We start from the raw sequence: 17,500 nt of genomic DNA, 5'->3' as shown, positions 1-17,500 counted from the left end.
AGGGGAGAGTAGTAGGCAGAGCAGAGAGCACTGAAGAGTGAAGGATATTAATGGAGAAGCATTGGGGGGGGCCCAAGCTAATTTGAGTCAGCGAATCTGCCGGAGGGACATTCTGTTAACCGAAAAGAAAACGAGTGAATAAATGCATGCACAAGTAGGCAGGAGAGGAAGGGAGAGAACTGTGTGGAAAAATAACCGGCAGAGTACCCAAAAAGAGCTGTTATGTAACAGACGGGTGCGAGACATACTGACACTGTATCCCCACACCCACAGGCCATTAAGACTTGCAATAGGGTAGGGGGCAGCCTATCTCCTGTTTCTGTAGCGTGAGGCAGATTGATGTACAAGTACAGTACAGTACAGTACAGTACAGTACAGTACAGTACAGTACAGTACAGTACAGTACAGTACAGTACAGTACAGTACACCCCCTGGACATGACAGGTATATGTCACAGGGACGTTTGGGTGCCATTTAGTCTTTGGCATGACGTGGCCGGCGATTGAACCCCAACCTCTCAGTCTCAGGGCAGACACGCTAACCACAAAGCCAGAGCTGGAGCCGCCAATGCCAATGTCAAATTGGGGCGGCGGTGGCTCAGGGGTAGAGTGGCTGGTTGCCAGTTCGAACCCGGGCTCCCCCAGAGTCAGTGTCAAAGTGTCCTTGAGCAAGACTCTGAACCCTAATTGCTCCTGATGTGCTGGTTGGTGCCTTGCATGTTTTCCGCCGCCATCGGTGTATGAATGTGTGCGTGAATGGGTGAATGTAATGCACAATCTATGTAAAGCGCCTTGGATAAAGGCGCTATATAAATGCACCATTTACCATCCCACATTCACCCGGTGGCCATTTTGCTATTACGTTGCAAATCGTGAGGTAAGAAGTGTGTTGTGTCTTGTCAAGCCACATTTTGAGAGGAGCGCTTATTTTGGTTCACTCAATGTCCTTATAAATCATGTATATATGCAAGGCTTGCACATAATATGCATGACTTTTTAAAATCTTGATAACAAAGTAGGTGTGCTTGCCTGCACCGAGCAGCTGATGGGCTCGCAATCGCATGCCCATCGACATGAGCACGACATCCAAGTTGGCAAGCAGTGGTTGACGGAACAGGTTTAAGCAAAACAAGTGCACCCTCTGTGCATCTCAGCAGGGTATGCCGTTTCCTGTTCCTCGAATATTTAGAAAAAGTGACGGAAGGGGAAACTTTTGAGAGCAAGATATGAGCAAAGATAATCAACTTCAAAATCTCAAAATCGTTCAGGCTGACCTCTTAGACACGCAAGTGCTAATGGCACTGAAAGTATAAGGTGTGGCTGAAGCATCTCAGCAAGTACTGCTTTAGGATTGATACTCTTTACCTGGTTCAACTGGTCAGACTTATCATTGTAGTGTTCAGAACCCTCACCTTGTGTTGAGGGCCCGTGGAGCGGTGGCTTCTGGGAGATGGAGTTCCCCTGGGCTCACCGTCCCTCTGGTTGCAGTCCAGCTGAACCCGGCTCTCACACTCCAGGTGGCAGGTGTAACTGCAGTCTGACGGACAGAGAAATGCAACCAATCAGATTTGTGCACAAATGAGGAACAACCAATCGGTGAAAAGCAACTCAATTGCACACCACACCGTTCAAGTTTCTACCGTCCTGTTACACTCCTTTGGGTGCAGAGATGTTATCTATGACAGTGGTTGCCAAAGTGGGGTCCGGGGACCCCCAGGGGTCCTTGAGGGAGTTCCAGGGGGTCCCCAGCTAAATGATAGTTTGGAACCAAATGGACCCTTACGGCTCTGTAACTCTGAGAGTGTACAAAATGGAACCAAATGGACCCGATAGGGTCCATTTGGTTCCATTTGTACACTCTCAGGGTTAAATTAACATTGATTTTACAATATAAATTGGGGGTCCCAGAGATAGAAATGCCGTTAAATGGGGGTCCGTAGACTAATGCATGTCAAATTGGGGGTCCTTGAAATTAAACGGGTTGAGAATCACTGCTAGAGCCGTAAAAATCTTCTCTTATGGGGGTCTCTGGCATAAGTGGCATATATTTTCAAATGGGGGTCCGTGGGCTAATTAGTGTCAATTTGGGGGTCCTTGACATGAAAGAGTTTGGGAACCACTGATCATCTATGTGTCACACACTAGAGCCGCAGCCACTTTACAGCCACATCAAGCCAGCTCCACCTAGTGGTTGCTGAGAGACTCACAGCTCCAGGCTACACAGTCCCAACAGGCCAATGTAGTGTATGTGTGTGTGTTGACTGTGTTCTTGTATTACTATACTTAAATGTCCCCACGAGTATGGTGGCACTTGAAAAATATACACTGTGAAGATCATTTTCCTGGTCCTCACAAGAAAAATCGTCATATTTTTTACATAAGGCTTTATAATTAGGAAAAGATATCAGGCTGGGGTTACGATTAGAGATTTCGAGGTTCCGTTTATGGGTTGGGGACTTGGGGTTAGAATAGACATTAACTTAATAGCATTAACTCAATAGCATGGCCCAGTGTGAATATGGTGAATAGTGCACACTTCTCGGGGTGTTATTTTGTCACTGTATATTTGTGTAATCTTTACATATGTGAAATTTGTTCTCTGCATTTACCCATCCTATAAATACTAGGAGCATGTCAAGATGCAACAACCAGCTAAAAACATCTTTGGGATAATCAATCAATTATATGACACTAAGTCCACTAGGTGGCACTGCTGTACCTTGCATGTACCTTGCACTTTATAGTAGATACTCCCTATAGTACCATATTCAGGTAGCTAAATTATTGTTCTCCCGTCATATTCTGTTCATTCTTCAACCTGTAAATACATCTTTGCTTACAACAGAGCACAGAGCAAAGCACTGCAAAGCAGAATGCCTGGCTGCAAGTTCACTCCAGATTAAATAAAAGTCTCAAAGTGCACAGCTCAGCAATGTCATGAAAGTAAAAGAACAGCCAGCCAGCACACTAAATAAATGTCCTTTTCACATAGTTTGCTAAATATGTGAAAATTACATTTATTGTGTGCTGGCTGTTCTCTCACTTATTTTTTTTTATTTTCACAGAGCACACATCTGTATGCTGTAAATTCTGTATATCCAACCTAGTTGGTTGTTTTTATTTTTTTACTTTTGTACCCTTTATTTGAGCTTAATAGTATTATATTGTCACAGTCTGTGAAGCATGTCACACCAACAGTTCACTGCTCCACGTAGCCTGCTTAAGGGACAAACAGAAACGGAGCCTTTGAACCTAAAAAGTTCTGATCTCCAATGCAATCCTCTCTACAGCAGGGAAAGAACGGTCCAGTTTAGAATAGTTCATGGGTATTTCCCCCAAAACGTCCCAAAGTAAGCATCTTTGTTCTTTTAACAGGAACCACATATGACATTTCTTGGTCTGTTTATGCTCCGTGTAGTTTATTGTGGCCTCACTCTGGAACCATATTCCCCCCTGAAATACAACACACTCCTCCAACTGCTCTAGTAGTCTCTCAAGTCTTCTTTTCCGGAAAGATAGCCATCTACAAGCTCACACAACGAGTCACCATTGCAACGCGGTGAGCTTGTAGGTTGGCTATTGTGGACGGCCGTGTACTGTAACACTGAAGAATAACAACGGGGCTAAAGTGGTTAAAAAACATGAGAAAGAAAGTGCTTGGATCCAGACAGACAGACAGACAAACAGATGGGGAAACTATGAGTCACGCCTCTGTTTGTGGCTTTATAAAGAGGGAAGCACACTGTGATCTATGTCAGTTCATTTATATTCAACACTATAAAAAAATACATGGACGGCCCCTTATTCTTAAAATAAGAAATATGTCAAGCTCTGAGGAAGACCTACATCGGTCGAAAACGGTAGGCGGTCTTGTGTCTTTTTTCTTTTCCTTCCTCTTTACAGATATTTTGGGGGCTTTTCTGCCTTTATTTGGATAGTAGTACAGTGGAAAGCGACAAGAGAAACTGGGAGTGACATGCTCAAAGGTCACCGCCGGGCTCGGGAGTCAAACCTGCAACGCGCTGTCATGCTGCATTAGAGCCTATTACACTGTACAGTACTATGTGGTATGCGACCGTAACCACAAGGCCATCGGCACCCCCGGACTGGTGTATTTTTATATGCCCTGAACAATAACAGCTTTTGAATTATAAAGGATTGAAGTTAGCCTAGGGGGCTTCTGTTCAGCTATATCCTTAAAAAAAGGTCCAGTGATCTTTTTCAGTAAGGCTTATACAGTGTTGAAAAGAAATATAGGTTACATAGCTGTATCCACCATAACCCTAATCCTTTTTCTCAGACGAGGGTCTGTGCACGCGCGCGTGCGTGTGTGCGTGCATGCGCATGTGTGTGTGTGTGTCCATAACAGAGGGACGCCACCGATTGCCCTTGTACTCACTCAGCAACCAGCATGGTAACCAAGGCAACAAGCCCATGCAGTCCCGATGCCGAGCTCAAACTGTACGTGCTTCAATTGTAACAACAGAGCTATGCAGCCATTTAATGACAATAAACTAATAAAGACTAATAAACTTGTTTGGAAAAGCGCACTGCGCTTTTCCAAACAAGGTTACGAAATTGCTTTACAGTACAAGATGAAAAGAACAGCAGGAAAGCATTTAGCCTAAACATAAGCTAAAAAGACGATAGTCGGAGCTAAAGGGAGGCTAAAAAAATTTATTGAATAAATAAGTACTATGACAAGGGCTTTGCATGAAAGTAGGCTATATTCCCATGAGTGATTTAAAAGTTGATACTGACTTATTGTGAGTGTTTCAAAGCTATACAGGGCCCAGGCTGCAAGGGCCTGATCACCCTGCAGGGGCCCAGACTGCAAGGGCCCGATCACCCATACAGAAAAGGCCTGATCACCCAGGGGCCCAGGCCACAAGGGCCTGATCACAGAGGGCAGGGGCCCAGAGTCTGCAAGGGGCTGATCACCCAGGGGACCAGACCGCAAGGGCCTGATCACCCAGAATAATGAGGTGTGTTTTGGGAACAACACCCACCACCACGAGGGCCCCTGGCTGATTAACATTGGGAAAATAATGACATTGCAGACAGTGCTTGTGTTCACACAAACATGGCAGAACTGTATTCAGTTAATACTTATCAACTCAGTGAATCCAGGCTAAAGTCCCTGATATGAATATTAATGCCCTTTATTTAAACTCCTAAACTAAGGGGTCTCATCTGCGAATGGGTAAAAGGAAGTGGTTCATTCTTCATTCTTCATTCTGTGTTGTGACAAAACAATTGTCATTTTTTGAAACAGTTGGACAAAACTGGACAAAACTTATTTTTCTTCTCGATTGGTATACGGACAAATGTGGACCAGGCTAGTTCACAATTTTGTATATCAAGCCATAAAAGTTGTTCAGATGACCGATGGGCCCAATTTGCCTTTCATTGATTGCATACTTTGCATTGCAAATATTGGACATGCATACCTTGCCATGCTGAGACGGTGATATTGCTCAGCCCAACTGGAAGGCTTTAAATGGCATCAGCAGATTCTTCAAATGAATTACAATTCACAGGAATCCAGTGCAGAGAAGCAAGGATGCTGCAGGATAGCTGCATGTACTGTATTATACTGTATGTCAACACGGAATTATAGCCTACATAGTGTACCCTATATCTGCATGGAATATAACCTACATAACTGTATGTATTCTATATCTGCATGGAAAATAGCCTACATAACTGTATGTATTCTATATCTGCATGGAATATAGCCTACATAACTGTATGTATTCTATATCTGCATGGAATATAGCCTACATACAGTATGTATTCTATATCTGCATGGAATATAGCCTACATAACTGTATGTATTCTATATCTGCATGGAATATAGCCTACATAACTGTATGTATCCTATATCTGCATGGAATATAGCCTACATAACTGTATGTATTCTAATCTATATCTGCATGGAATATAGCCTACATAACTGTATGTATTCTATATCTGCATGGAATATAGCCTACATAACTGTATGTATTCTATATCTGCATGGAATATAGCCTACATAACTGTATGTATTCTATATCTGCATGGAATATATCCTACATAACTGTATGTATTCTATATCTGCATGGAATATAGCCTACATAACTGTATGTATTCTATATCTGCATGGAATATAGCCTACATAACTGTATGTATTCTATATCTGCATGGAATATAGCCTACATAACTGCATGTATTCTTATATTGTATCATGCTTGTTCAAGTGGAGCTACTAAGTGTTGCCTGATACGGACAAAGAACCGGCGAGGACTGCAGCAGAGAGAGATAGAGAAGGACAGGGAGAGAGAGAGAGAACTGCAGAGATAGATAGAGAAGGATATGGGGATGTGAGGCGTGTAATGGCAGAGTGTGAGGTATAGAGAGAGAGAGAGAGAGAGATGGATACTGTGTGTCCAGGGGGAAGGGTTGTGGAGGCGGGCTGACAGGAGCGATGTGTCTAGGAAAGAGGAAAGTTCAGATAAGAGCCACTCTACTCATTATGATTAGAGGTCACTGCAGAGAGAGAGAGAGACAGAGAGAGACGCAGAGACAGAGAGAAAGAGAGAAAAAGAAAGAGAGAGAGAAGAGAGGCCAACCCAAACAGTGATGTAAAAAGGAAACCCGCGAGGAGAGGAGGATGCACACTCCCATCCTGTCCTGTCCTCCTTCATTATTCACTTGTCCTACTTCTTCAGACCCACTGGTTTCTGCGGCACCTCAGATCAAACTATAGCGAGTCAGTCGGTCTATCGGTGGAAATAGGTGAGGACTGGAGAGCGTTGGGTGGGTGGGTGTAGGTGGGGCTTACGAGTCGTAAGCCCCCAGGTGAAAGCCGCCGTAAGTTATGATGCCTTCACCCGCAAAGCGTTTTGTTCAAGTTCATGGTGAGAGCGGGTGGGTGGGGTAGGGTAGGTGGGACTCCGTGCATGGGAGAGGCTGTGCGGAACATGGGAGGGCCTGTGGAAGATGGAAACTCACTCCTAATCCATGGCAGTCAACAGGAGAGGGCAAGGCCTTCCATCCCACATTCTCACACTGATAACATGTGTGTATGCAGGCACCACAGAGACAGACGCGCACGCACACGCACATGCACACGCACACACACACATACTGTATCATCGCCGCTAGGCAGTAACCACACTATATCACTATATTGTAACATTTTATGTTTTGAGCGCTACCTGGATGATGATCATACTACAGCGTCACATAAAAGTATCAAAAGTAGCGTGAAGATCTGCTACTCTGGTCTGCATTTGAATCCTGAAAAGTACCAGAGATATGAGGTTTCCACCCGACGTAGACACAATTTTCTTTGTTTTAAGTTGTGTGTTATGCTGCGTGTATAAGTACAGGCCTATTACGATCAGAGGATTATGTGTTTGTGTGTGTAATGCATTACAAAGGGGTTGAGGGGGATGCTGGTCAGACTGTCGTCCAAAGCCTCTCAAAGATGCCTACTTAATCCCCTGTGCAACTCCCTCTGTAAATGCCTCTCAGACAGAGAGCTCTTATGGTTCATTAGAGACTTATGTGTGTTAATATCCTCGCCCCCAATGGCCCCGCTAATCCACACACACACCACACACACACACACACACACACACACACACACACACACACACACACACACACACACACACACACACACACACACACACACACACACACACACACACACACACACACACACACACACACACACACACACACACACACACACACACACACACACACGTTCAGTAGACAGACACATGTCTCTCCCTCCCTCCATATCTCCCCAGGAAACATACTGTATGCCTGTCTGTCTGCCTGCCGCCATACGGACAAGCCCCAGTCTGACCTGACTGAGACAGTTCCAAATCTGTTAACGGTCTGTCTCTTTTGTCTGTCCTCCACACATCACTGACACGCTCTTCTTCAATATACCAGACAGTGACAGAAAAACAACCACCCACTCACGTCCCCAGTCTAGTCATGGAGACTCTGTGTCTGTCTGTCTGTCTCTTGTCCCTCTCTCTGTCTGTTTGTCTCTACTTCTCTCACAGGGCGTTTTTTGAGCACACACACACACACACACACACACACACACACACACACACACACACACACACACACACACACACACACACACACACACACACACACACACACACACACACACACACACACACACACACACACACACACACACACACACACACACACACACACACACACACACACACACACACACACACACACACACACACACACACACACACACACACACACACACACACACACACACACACAGGAACGTCTTGGGTTACAAACACTGACGCAGAAAACGAGACGATTTTATGGCTCCACGAGCTGCCAGGGGGATGAGAGCGGAGAAAGAAAGGGGACGAGGGGTAGAGTGCATGGATGGAAAGACGAGAAGGAGAGGAAGAGAGAGAGACACAAGAGAAACAATTAAGCAGAGAGAGAGAGAAAGTAGGTGACATACATTACCGTATATTGCTACTAGCAATTCCCTTCATCTACACAGTAAAATCTTTAGTGTTTAATTTAGCAGACCTGAAAAGACCCATGCTGGTCCATTTGGTTCCATCTGTAACTTATGGTATACATTTCACCCCTTTTAGCTCTCCCCACCACACCACAAGCATGGAGTTCTACTGCTATGCCACCAAAATATGGAATGCCGTACCAACCAACAGTCATAAAGCCAAAAAGTGTGACTCCTTAATCTCCTTCAAAACTGCCACAAAAAAAGAGTACCAGTTTAGTCTGCAAACTGCAACTGGTCAAAAAAAAGTCTTGTAATCTTGACACCAGAAATGACCCCGCTCTTCGGTTCGGCTCTTTAGTTGTGAGCCGTTGAATATAGCTTGTTTTGACCAAAAACGCGATCTGGGAAAAGAATCTTATACAATTTAGATACATTTATTTTTCTAAATCTGATGATGTTGAGGTGGATGACAGAGAGACAGAGTTTTCACTTCCGGTACATTTCCGGTTGTATCCGTCTCTTAACAACCTAGTAGTGTCATTCATATGTTGGCGAACAGCGCCCTCTGGCGTAAACCACTGAAAAGACCATATGACGTGATATGTCATGCTTGGCATTCAAGCGTTGGATTCGAGGGGACGCGATATGATGTGCTTGGCAGTCAATGGGCTCCATCTTGCGCCACCCTTATCCCTTATCCCTAAACCCATTTTTTACTATTTTGAAAATCATTTTAAAATAGTTCAACTAGCCGATCTACTTCTACACGTTGTGAGCTTATAGATCAGCTATTTGAACTATTTTAAAAGGTATTTTTAAATAGTAAAAAATGGCAAATAAGTTTAGGGATAAAGCAAGATATAGCCCATAATGTTGAATTCAATACATAGGACCACAATGGAAACAAGCCCTTAGTATTAGGGCTTTTTGTGTCATCCCTTTAGCATCATTGTATAAATTGTACCTTAAGTATTACTATTCAATCAATCAATTAATCCCATTTAACGTTTTTTCTCCAGAATGTATTCCCAGCTGTGTCACTTTTGTCTGTTTTATTCATTCATCATTACAACAGGCCTAACATTTCACCTACAGCAGCGGGCAGTGGTGGCCGAACGGTTTGCGGAGCGGTCTTGATACCGGAAGGTCACCAGTTCGAATCCCCGGACCGGCATGTTAAAATTACCACCGCTGAAGTGCCCTTGAGCAAGGCATTGCACCCCTACCATGAAATGTTCTATGAGCAGGGTGTGGCTGTAAACAAGCATCTCGAGCTTAGTCCACTTCCCTGGGTAAACAAAGAACTTTGCTTAATTTAGCAAGTCAGAGGGAGAGGAGGTGATAAACTGTTTTAGATTATTGTACATATACGTATGTGTGAGTGCATGGGACCCGAATGGAAACAAGACCTCAAGGTCTTTCTTTGGAAATCCTTTTGGACCAAAATGCCTGAGTGCACCTTGTGCTGTTTGCATTTTTATATTGTCTATTCAAATATTCACCTGCCTTTGTATGAAGTGAACTATGGTAGAACATTGGGTTGCATAGCTAGCTACCCTCGCTGACTATGAGACCAAATATTGTCCTTCATCTGTCACTTCTGTGCTCTGACAGCAGTGACTGCATTTTTTTTTTTGAGGAATGTGAAAGGGAAATGGTTGTATTTGTGTTATAGTATCCTTGATGGATGTTAGTGCAGGTGATATGTGGGGGGAAGTATCAGGTGGATGCACTTGTTTTTATATCATCTCTGTTGGGTGAATATGTCCAAAACTGTGACTTTTCAGGATTCAAATGTAAAAATATCAAAAGTATTATTCATTCAGTAATATTCATTAAATATCATAGATTTTCTACCCAGAAATACCCGTTTGTTTACAAACATTTTTATCTGGTCTAGGACATCATCCAAAGCGTTCTACCAAAAGATTGACATTGCTCCAATGTAAAGCATTACATATTATGCTGCGCATAATATGTAATGACTATAAACATTACATATTATGTAATATGTAATGTTTATAGTAATGACTATAAACATTACATATTATGTAATATGTAATGTTTATAGTAATGACTATAAACATTACTGTTTATAGTCTGTATAAACAGACTAATTAAATAAGTATTTAACTTAATTGAGGTGCTGGGGTAGAAAAGATCACAAAGAAAAACAATAAACCTCATCTGCTCCAATGTAATTTACAATTTACATTTGACAACTTTTGGAGCCAACACTCTTCATCGGGTCAAACCAGTTTGACCAGATCAAGAGTGCAGGTTTCTTCTTCTTCTTCATCTTAGTCTGTTTCTTCATGACTTGAATATACCTGCATGGACTGAGCATGCATAAAGTGAGTGGCAAAGTGAGTTTAACGTCGTTTAACGCAGTTCAATGCAATCAGATAGGACTTTTCTCAAGGCCAGAAAGTTGTTTTTGCCACTCGTACTGAGTGGCAAAACAACTTTCTGTGGTTTCTTTCAGTTATGCGGAAACGCGTACTGCGTTTCCGCATAACTGCCGGCAGTGCCGGTATGATGATGTCACGCGCATACCCTCTATTCTTATCTTGATATCATATGCCATGTCTCTCTCTCTGTCTCTCTCTCTATCTGACGTTAGAAAGCAGTCGAACTGGAACAACAGGAGAGACTGCTCTCCTCTTGTTTCCTTCCTACTGAGGACGAGGTTTGTCTCTCTCCTGTGTTGTGGAGAGGAGTGACCAGTCAGTCAGTCAGTCTACCGTGAAGTCCCCTGTCCTCTCTCCTGTGTTGTGGAGAGGAGTGACCAGTCAGTCAGTCAGTCAGTCTACCGTGAAGTCCCCTGTCCTCTCTCCTGTGTTGTGGAGAGGAGTGACCAGTCAGTCAGTCAGTCAGTCTACCGTGAAGTCCCCTGGTCTCTCTCCTGTGTTGTGGAGAGGAGTGACCAGTCAGTCAGTCAGTCAGTCTACCGTGAAGTCCCCTGGTCTCTCTCCTGTGTTGTGGAGAGGAGTGACCAGTCAGTCAGTCAGTCAGTCTACCGTGAAGTCCCCTGGTCTCTCTCCTGTGTTGTGGAGAGGAGTGACCAGTCAGTCTACCGTGAAGTCTCCTGGCCTCTCTCCTGTGTTGTGGAGAGGAGTGACCAGTCAGTCAGTCAGTCAGTCTACCGTGAAGTCTCCTGGCCTCTCTCCTGTGTTGTGGAGAGGAGTGACCAGTCAGTCAGTCAGTCAGTCTACCGTGAAGTCTCCTGGCCTCTCTCCTGTGTTGTGGAGAGGAGTGACCAACTCAGCCTACCGTGACGTCCCTAGTCTCTCACCTGTGATCACTGCTGTTGGGACAACAGAGAAGCAGAGTCTCCTGGCTCCAGACATAATGGCCTCTCTGTCTGGCGATCACACACTGATGACTGTTTACTGTATGCCTCCAGCTTCATGAAAGCCTGGTTATACTTTAGTTGTGTGCACCCGCCAGTGTTGCACGCTAAAAATAGCCGATCTGCAGGGTAAGGTAACAATGTTGTACTGTATGTTACTGTACACGTGTTTCAAGGCCATTACGTATACTCGAAACTCTTCTCATTCTTGAAACTCTACCTCATACCTGTCCAACTGCTTCTCCAACGTGAATGACACCCACAGCCACTACACTAGAGAGAGGTCGACCATGATTTAGAACAAACAAAGCATGGCCAAATTCTCATTCTACTACTACCGATGTGACTCACTAGTTTCTTTCAAAATTGGCCTAAAAGAAAAGAAAACCTTTCAGGAGAATACAAAATCCCATAGAAAGGTGGTGTCGTTGTTTTTTGTCTTTGTCTTTTTCTTTTGTCTGCCCACTCTTTCTTCTTTTTCTCCTTCTGAAATTGTTCACTCTGAAGCGATATTGCCCTTTGCCCCTGTTAAGTGTTGACTCGATGCCATATGTAGTCCTGAAGAAAGCAAGGATGTTACAGAGACACTGGAGATGGAGTCACTTGGAGGGGGGGGGGGAAGAGGGGTGAAAAAAAAATCCTGGGAACTGCACTTGTGTCCTATGTATACATAGAAATGCTGTTATTGTACTGCTTTTTCCAAATAAAATAAATATTATAAAAAAAAAAAAAGGTGGTGTCATTCATTCACTGCTACCGTTTTTATATACCGTATGTGTTCTTGATGACATGTATTATTGTGTTAATAATTCTTTATGCTACGTTGATGAATTGAATACATTGGTCCACAATGGAAACAAGTCACCGGGACTTTTTTGTGTTATCCTTTTAGCACGTGCTAAATGTAGCACGTGCTGTTTACATTTCTGACGAATAAAGTATTCAATCAATTAGTCAATTCAAATACAGTGGTTCTCAACCTGGACAAGTGCATCAAACAATGACCACCCCACCTACATAATACTGCACATATACACTTACGGTAGGGCTTTATAAGAAGGCATAACAGTCATTCCCTTTTATACTGCTGTGTTTTTCTACAATGAAAAACGTATTGCAGCATGATGCATTGTGATATTTTAGACCTGCTATTGCACAACAACCGTGTGCAAAACCACACACAACCAAGTAGACCAAGCCCTTAACAGTCATAATTTCATTTTTAAGCTTTTCCCCCCTCACTGTAACTTTTTCCCCCTAATGTTTCTTTTTTCATTTCTTTCTTTTTCCTTAAATTAAACACGCTTATGTATACTTAAATCAACAAGCAACAATATATATTCTTAAACATTTTATAACATTTTCCCATGTGGACCACTTTTATTTATGCCATGGATCATTGGTTGGTGTTCTAATTAAACCATTTCGGGCGGGAACCCCTTTTGGTGTTAGCATTATGTTATGCTATGAAAAATAGCAGATCTACAAGCTCGTAGGTCTGCTATTTTTGAAAAATCGAAGAACGACTGACAGAAACATAGCTTTTTCAGAAAACTGTCAGGATGTAGAAGACATTTTTAGAATCTGATCTCAGGTCAAAATGTCAGGGTCAATAGTAATCTGAAGACTGACCTCTTCAGACTCCACCTTAGACTGTAGAACCTGGCGTAGTGCTTTTAACCCATGCAAAGGTTAACATGTCATTTAGAAAGCATGTTATAGAGACAGATGCCAGGTTCATTTGTTGACCTGGCATCCTATTGTTTGTATAATTTCAATGTACATATTATTTATGTTTTGATGTTTACGCTAAATGTCTAAATTGTAAATGATCAATATGTTCCATTGAAGTCCGTGATCAAATGACCCAGCAACAACCACCACCACCACCACCACCACACCCAACAACAGCATAGAGAGAGAGGGAGAGGAAACTCCACACATCTTCTCCATTACAGACACTCAATTCCACTGTACTTTCCATGATGGGCACATTAGTGCCCGTCAAAGTGCCCTGGCCTGGCCTGGCCTGGCCTGGCCTGCTGCTGCATGCCCAAACCTGAGGTTCTGGACAGGAAGGGAAGGGTTTCTGCATGGGAACCAGGGGCCTGGCCTGGCCTGGCCTGCTGCTGCATGCCCAAACCGGAGGTTCTGGACAGGAAGGGAAGGGTTTCTGCATGGGAACCAGGGGCCTGGCCTGGCCTGGCCTGGCCTGCTGCTGCATGCCCAAACCTGAGGTTCTGGACAGGAAAGGAAGGGTTTCTGCATGGGAACCAGGGGAAATGCCCCAGCAGCACTCTGACCCATTCTTCCCTTTCTTTCTTTCGCTTTTATTTTCTCTCCAAGCGACGGCCAAGAAAACTAGCCTACCATCCATTTTGCTGACCCCCCCCCCCCCCCCCTCTCTCTCTTCTCTGTTCTCTGTGATTGTGCCTCCGTCAGCACAGCACCTCTCTCTCTCTCTCTCTCTCTCTCTACAGCACTGTGAGCGAGCAGCGGTGCAGCTTCCAGCAGGGTGGCCCTGAGAGCATCTAATCCCTGCATGCGTGTCAACTGTCAGTCTGTCATCACTGCTGCAGTGCCAACAACAACCTCCCAGTCCCTGCTGCTGCGAGCCATGATGGAGCTGCACAGCACAATCTATCTGCAAGTCTTGAGAGTGTAATAAACCAAGATTTTTTTTTACACTCAAGCATAGCACAATAAAGCTGCAATCCAGAACCTATTAAATTCTGTTTTAGCCAATCTGTTGAGTATATGTAAACACTTTTTGACCTGAGATCAGATTCTAAAAATGTCTTCTACATCCTGACAGTTTTCTGAAAAAGCTATGTTTATATGTCAGTCGTTCTTCGATTTTTCAAAAATAGCAGACCTAGATCTGCTATTTTTCAATAGCTAAAGCATAACATAATGCTAACACCAAAAGGGGTTCCCGCCCAAAATGGGTTAAAGCCTCTATTCATAGTGGAATGGACGTGAGTTACAACTTTACCACCACGTTTTTCCGTCTACACCAAATCTCTTGGACAAAAGTGTAAGATTTACGAGCTCACACCATGTGGCATTGGGACGCGTTGTGAGCTTGTAGATGTGCTATTCCTTGGCGATTGTTAGAACAGGCATGCTGAGGTTGTAGATTCAAGTGGCTGCATTTCCTCATTCTAGTCTCAGTGGTAACATTCTTCTTGTGAGATTAAGTACCTCGGACATTATATCTCTGATGATCTCACAGATGACAAAGACATTCACAGAAAACGGTGAAAACTGTATGCCCAGGCAAATATACTGATGCGGAAAAGTGCTCTAAAGAAGTCAAGGTCTCACTTTTTAAAGCTTTCTGTACTCTGTTGTATACTGCTCACCTGTGGAGTAACTACAAGGCTAGTAGCATGCAAAAGCTAAACGTTGCATATAATGATGCATTACGGTTGCTGTTGAGGGTACCAAGATGGCACAGTGCCAGCCAGATGTTTGTTAACTTGGGGGTTCATACTTGTCAAGCCCTTCTAAGAAACGTAATGTATAAATTCATGTGTCGGTTAGAAGAGTCTGACAACTCTGTCATGATTTTACCAACCCTGTGAACCCAGAGTCTGAAATAAAGATTGAATTGAATTGAAATGTAATACAATTGAACTAACCAACTAGTACATCAGCAGCGGTTGGAGGTGGTCTTCCTACTCTCTTCCATTGAGATATTTAGACACCGGTGTCAGCTAGGACACCTACTGGACTGATTGGCACTGTAGCACTGCCTGGAGCTCATAATGTAAGTACACTCTCTCTCTCCTGGCCAAGCGGGGTTCGCCTCTCGCTACACTGATAGAAATTGGGTCTCGTGTGCGAGAGACAAGGGAGACCATGCATACAAAACTTACGGACTGCGGCTTTAAACGAACACCCCGGATTTTGCTGTGCACAACACCTGATACTGGGCAAACACACACACACAGTGAAAAGCCTGGGGTCACCTGATTGACCGTATGAGCTGAATCAGACACATTCCTCATGTGACTGAGCTTGCCACCTGCCAGCCCCTCTGAGCGTGCACGCAGGGGCACACACACACGGGCACACAGTCACACAGTCATACACACGCACACACTCACAGCTCACACAAGTTAATTGGGGTGGTGGCACTTTGTCTCCCTGCTCTTCTATCGAGCCGTAGTGTCTCACCTAGACACAGGGTCTGACACACATTTTGACTTGATGGTCAAGATTCAGTTTATTCCCTGAGCAAGCAGTCAGGCTCTATCAGCTCAATGGTAAAAACACCAGCAAACAGCAGGAAAACGTTTCAAATCCAAGGCAGAAGAGGAAAGTTAGAGATTTTAATCTTAGGTTAGTACAGATTTAAATCTTAGGTCGGCAATTTTACGAATGCCATTTTTACCCCTTTCTGTCATATTTAAACCCAACCTTAAATGCCTGACTTATATTTAGTTGTGCGTTGGTGTCGTGTCAACGATAATAATAGCCAGTCTAAAAGATCAGACTATTTTCGGGACACGACTGCAGCATGTAACTATATAAACCTGACATTACTCCATCAGTTAACCCCTAAACCTAACCTCTAAAATCCTAGGCTAACCCCAACTAACGCGCGTGCACAAACACACACACACACACACACACACACACACACACACACACACACACACACACACACACACACACACACACACACACACACACACACACACACACACACACACACACACACACACACACACACACACACACACACACACACACACACACACACACACACACACTTTATACATGTCCACATGCAGGAGAGCATACAAGGACACATATTCTAGGTGCAGTAAGTTCACATTCACAATAAGCATATTTCACTATGGGTATATCAGTAACGGTATCTCCGCCATATGTGGCGGCTGCCAATTATAGCAGGGAGTATAAGGACAGCACAGTACTTTATAGCAGGGAGTATAAGGACAGCACAGTACTAGTATAGGGACAGCACAGTACTTTATAGCAGGGAGTATAAGGACAGCACAGTACTTTATAGCAGGGAGTATAGGGACAGCACAGTACTTTATAGCAGGGAGTATAGGGACAGCACAGTACTTTATAGCAGGGAGTATAAGGACAGGACAGTACTTTATAGCAGGGAGTATAAGGACAGCACAGTACTTTATAGCAGGGAGTATAAGGACAGGACAGTACTTTATAGCAGGGAGTATAAGGACAGCACAGTACTTTATAGCAGGGAGTATAAGGACAGCACAGTACTTTATAGCAGGGAGTATAAGGACAGCACAGTACTTTAGCAGGGAGTATAAGGACAGCACAGTACTGTATAGCAGGGAGTATAAGGACAGCACAGTACTTTATAGCAGGGAGTATAAGGACAGGAGTATAGGGACAGCACAGTACTTTATAGCAGGGAGTATAGGGACAGGAGTATAGGGACAGCACAGTACTTTGGAGTATAGGGACAGGAGTATAGGGACAGCACAGTACTTTGGAGTATTGGGACAGGAGTATAGGGACAGGAGTATAGGGACAGCACAGTACTTTATAGCAGGGAGTATAGGGACAGGAGTATAGGGACAGCACAGTACTTTGGAGTATAGCGACAGGAGTATAGGGACAGCACAG

General features: G+C 43.9%; 1 protein-coding gene across 2 annotated transcripts in view; it reads right to left on the bottom strand.

The window, feature by feature from the left end:
* rassf5 (Ras association domain family member 5) overlaps positions 1-17,500 on the bottom strand; it is a 59,859-nt gene that overhangs the window by 24,487 nt on the left and 17,872 nt on the right. For both annotated transcript variants that reach the window (XM_079510163.1, XM_079510164.1), the window contains exon 2: positions 1,412-1,536. In XM_079510163.1, coding sequence (XP_079366289.1) covers positions 1,412-1,536 — 125 coding nt within the window. The remainder of the gene's footprint in view (positions 1-1,411; positions 1,537-17,500) is intronic.

The sequence above is a fragment of the Electrona antarctica genome (genome assembly GCF_951216825.1).
Source record: "Electrona antarctica genome assembly, chromosome: 9".
NCBI classification, from domain to species: Eukaryota; Metazoa; Chordata; class Actinopteri; order Myctophiformes; family Myctophidae; genus Electrona; species Electrona antarctica.
The sequence above is the reverse complement of the archived record's forward strand: the minus strand, read 5'-3'. Positions and strand labels throughout refer to the sequence as shown.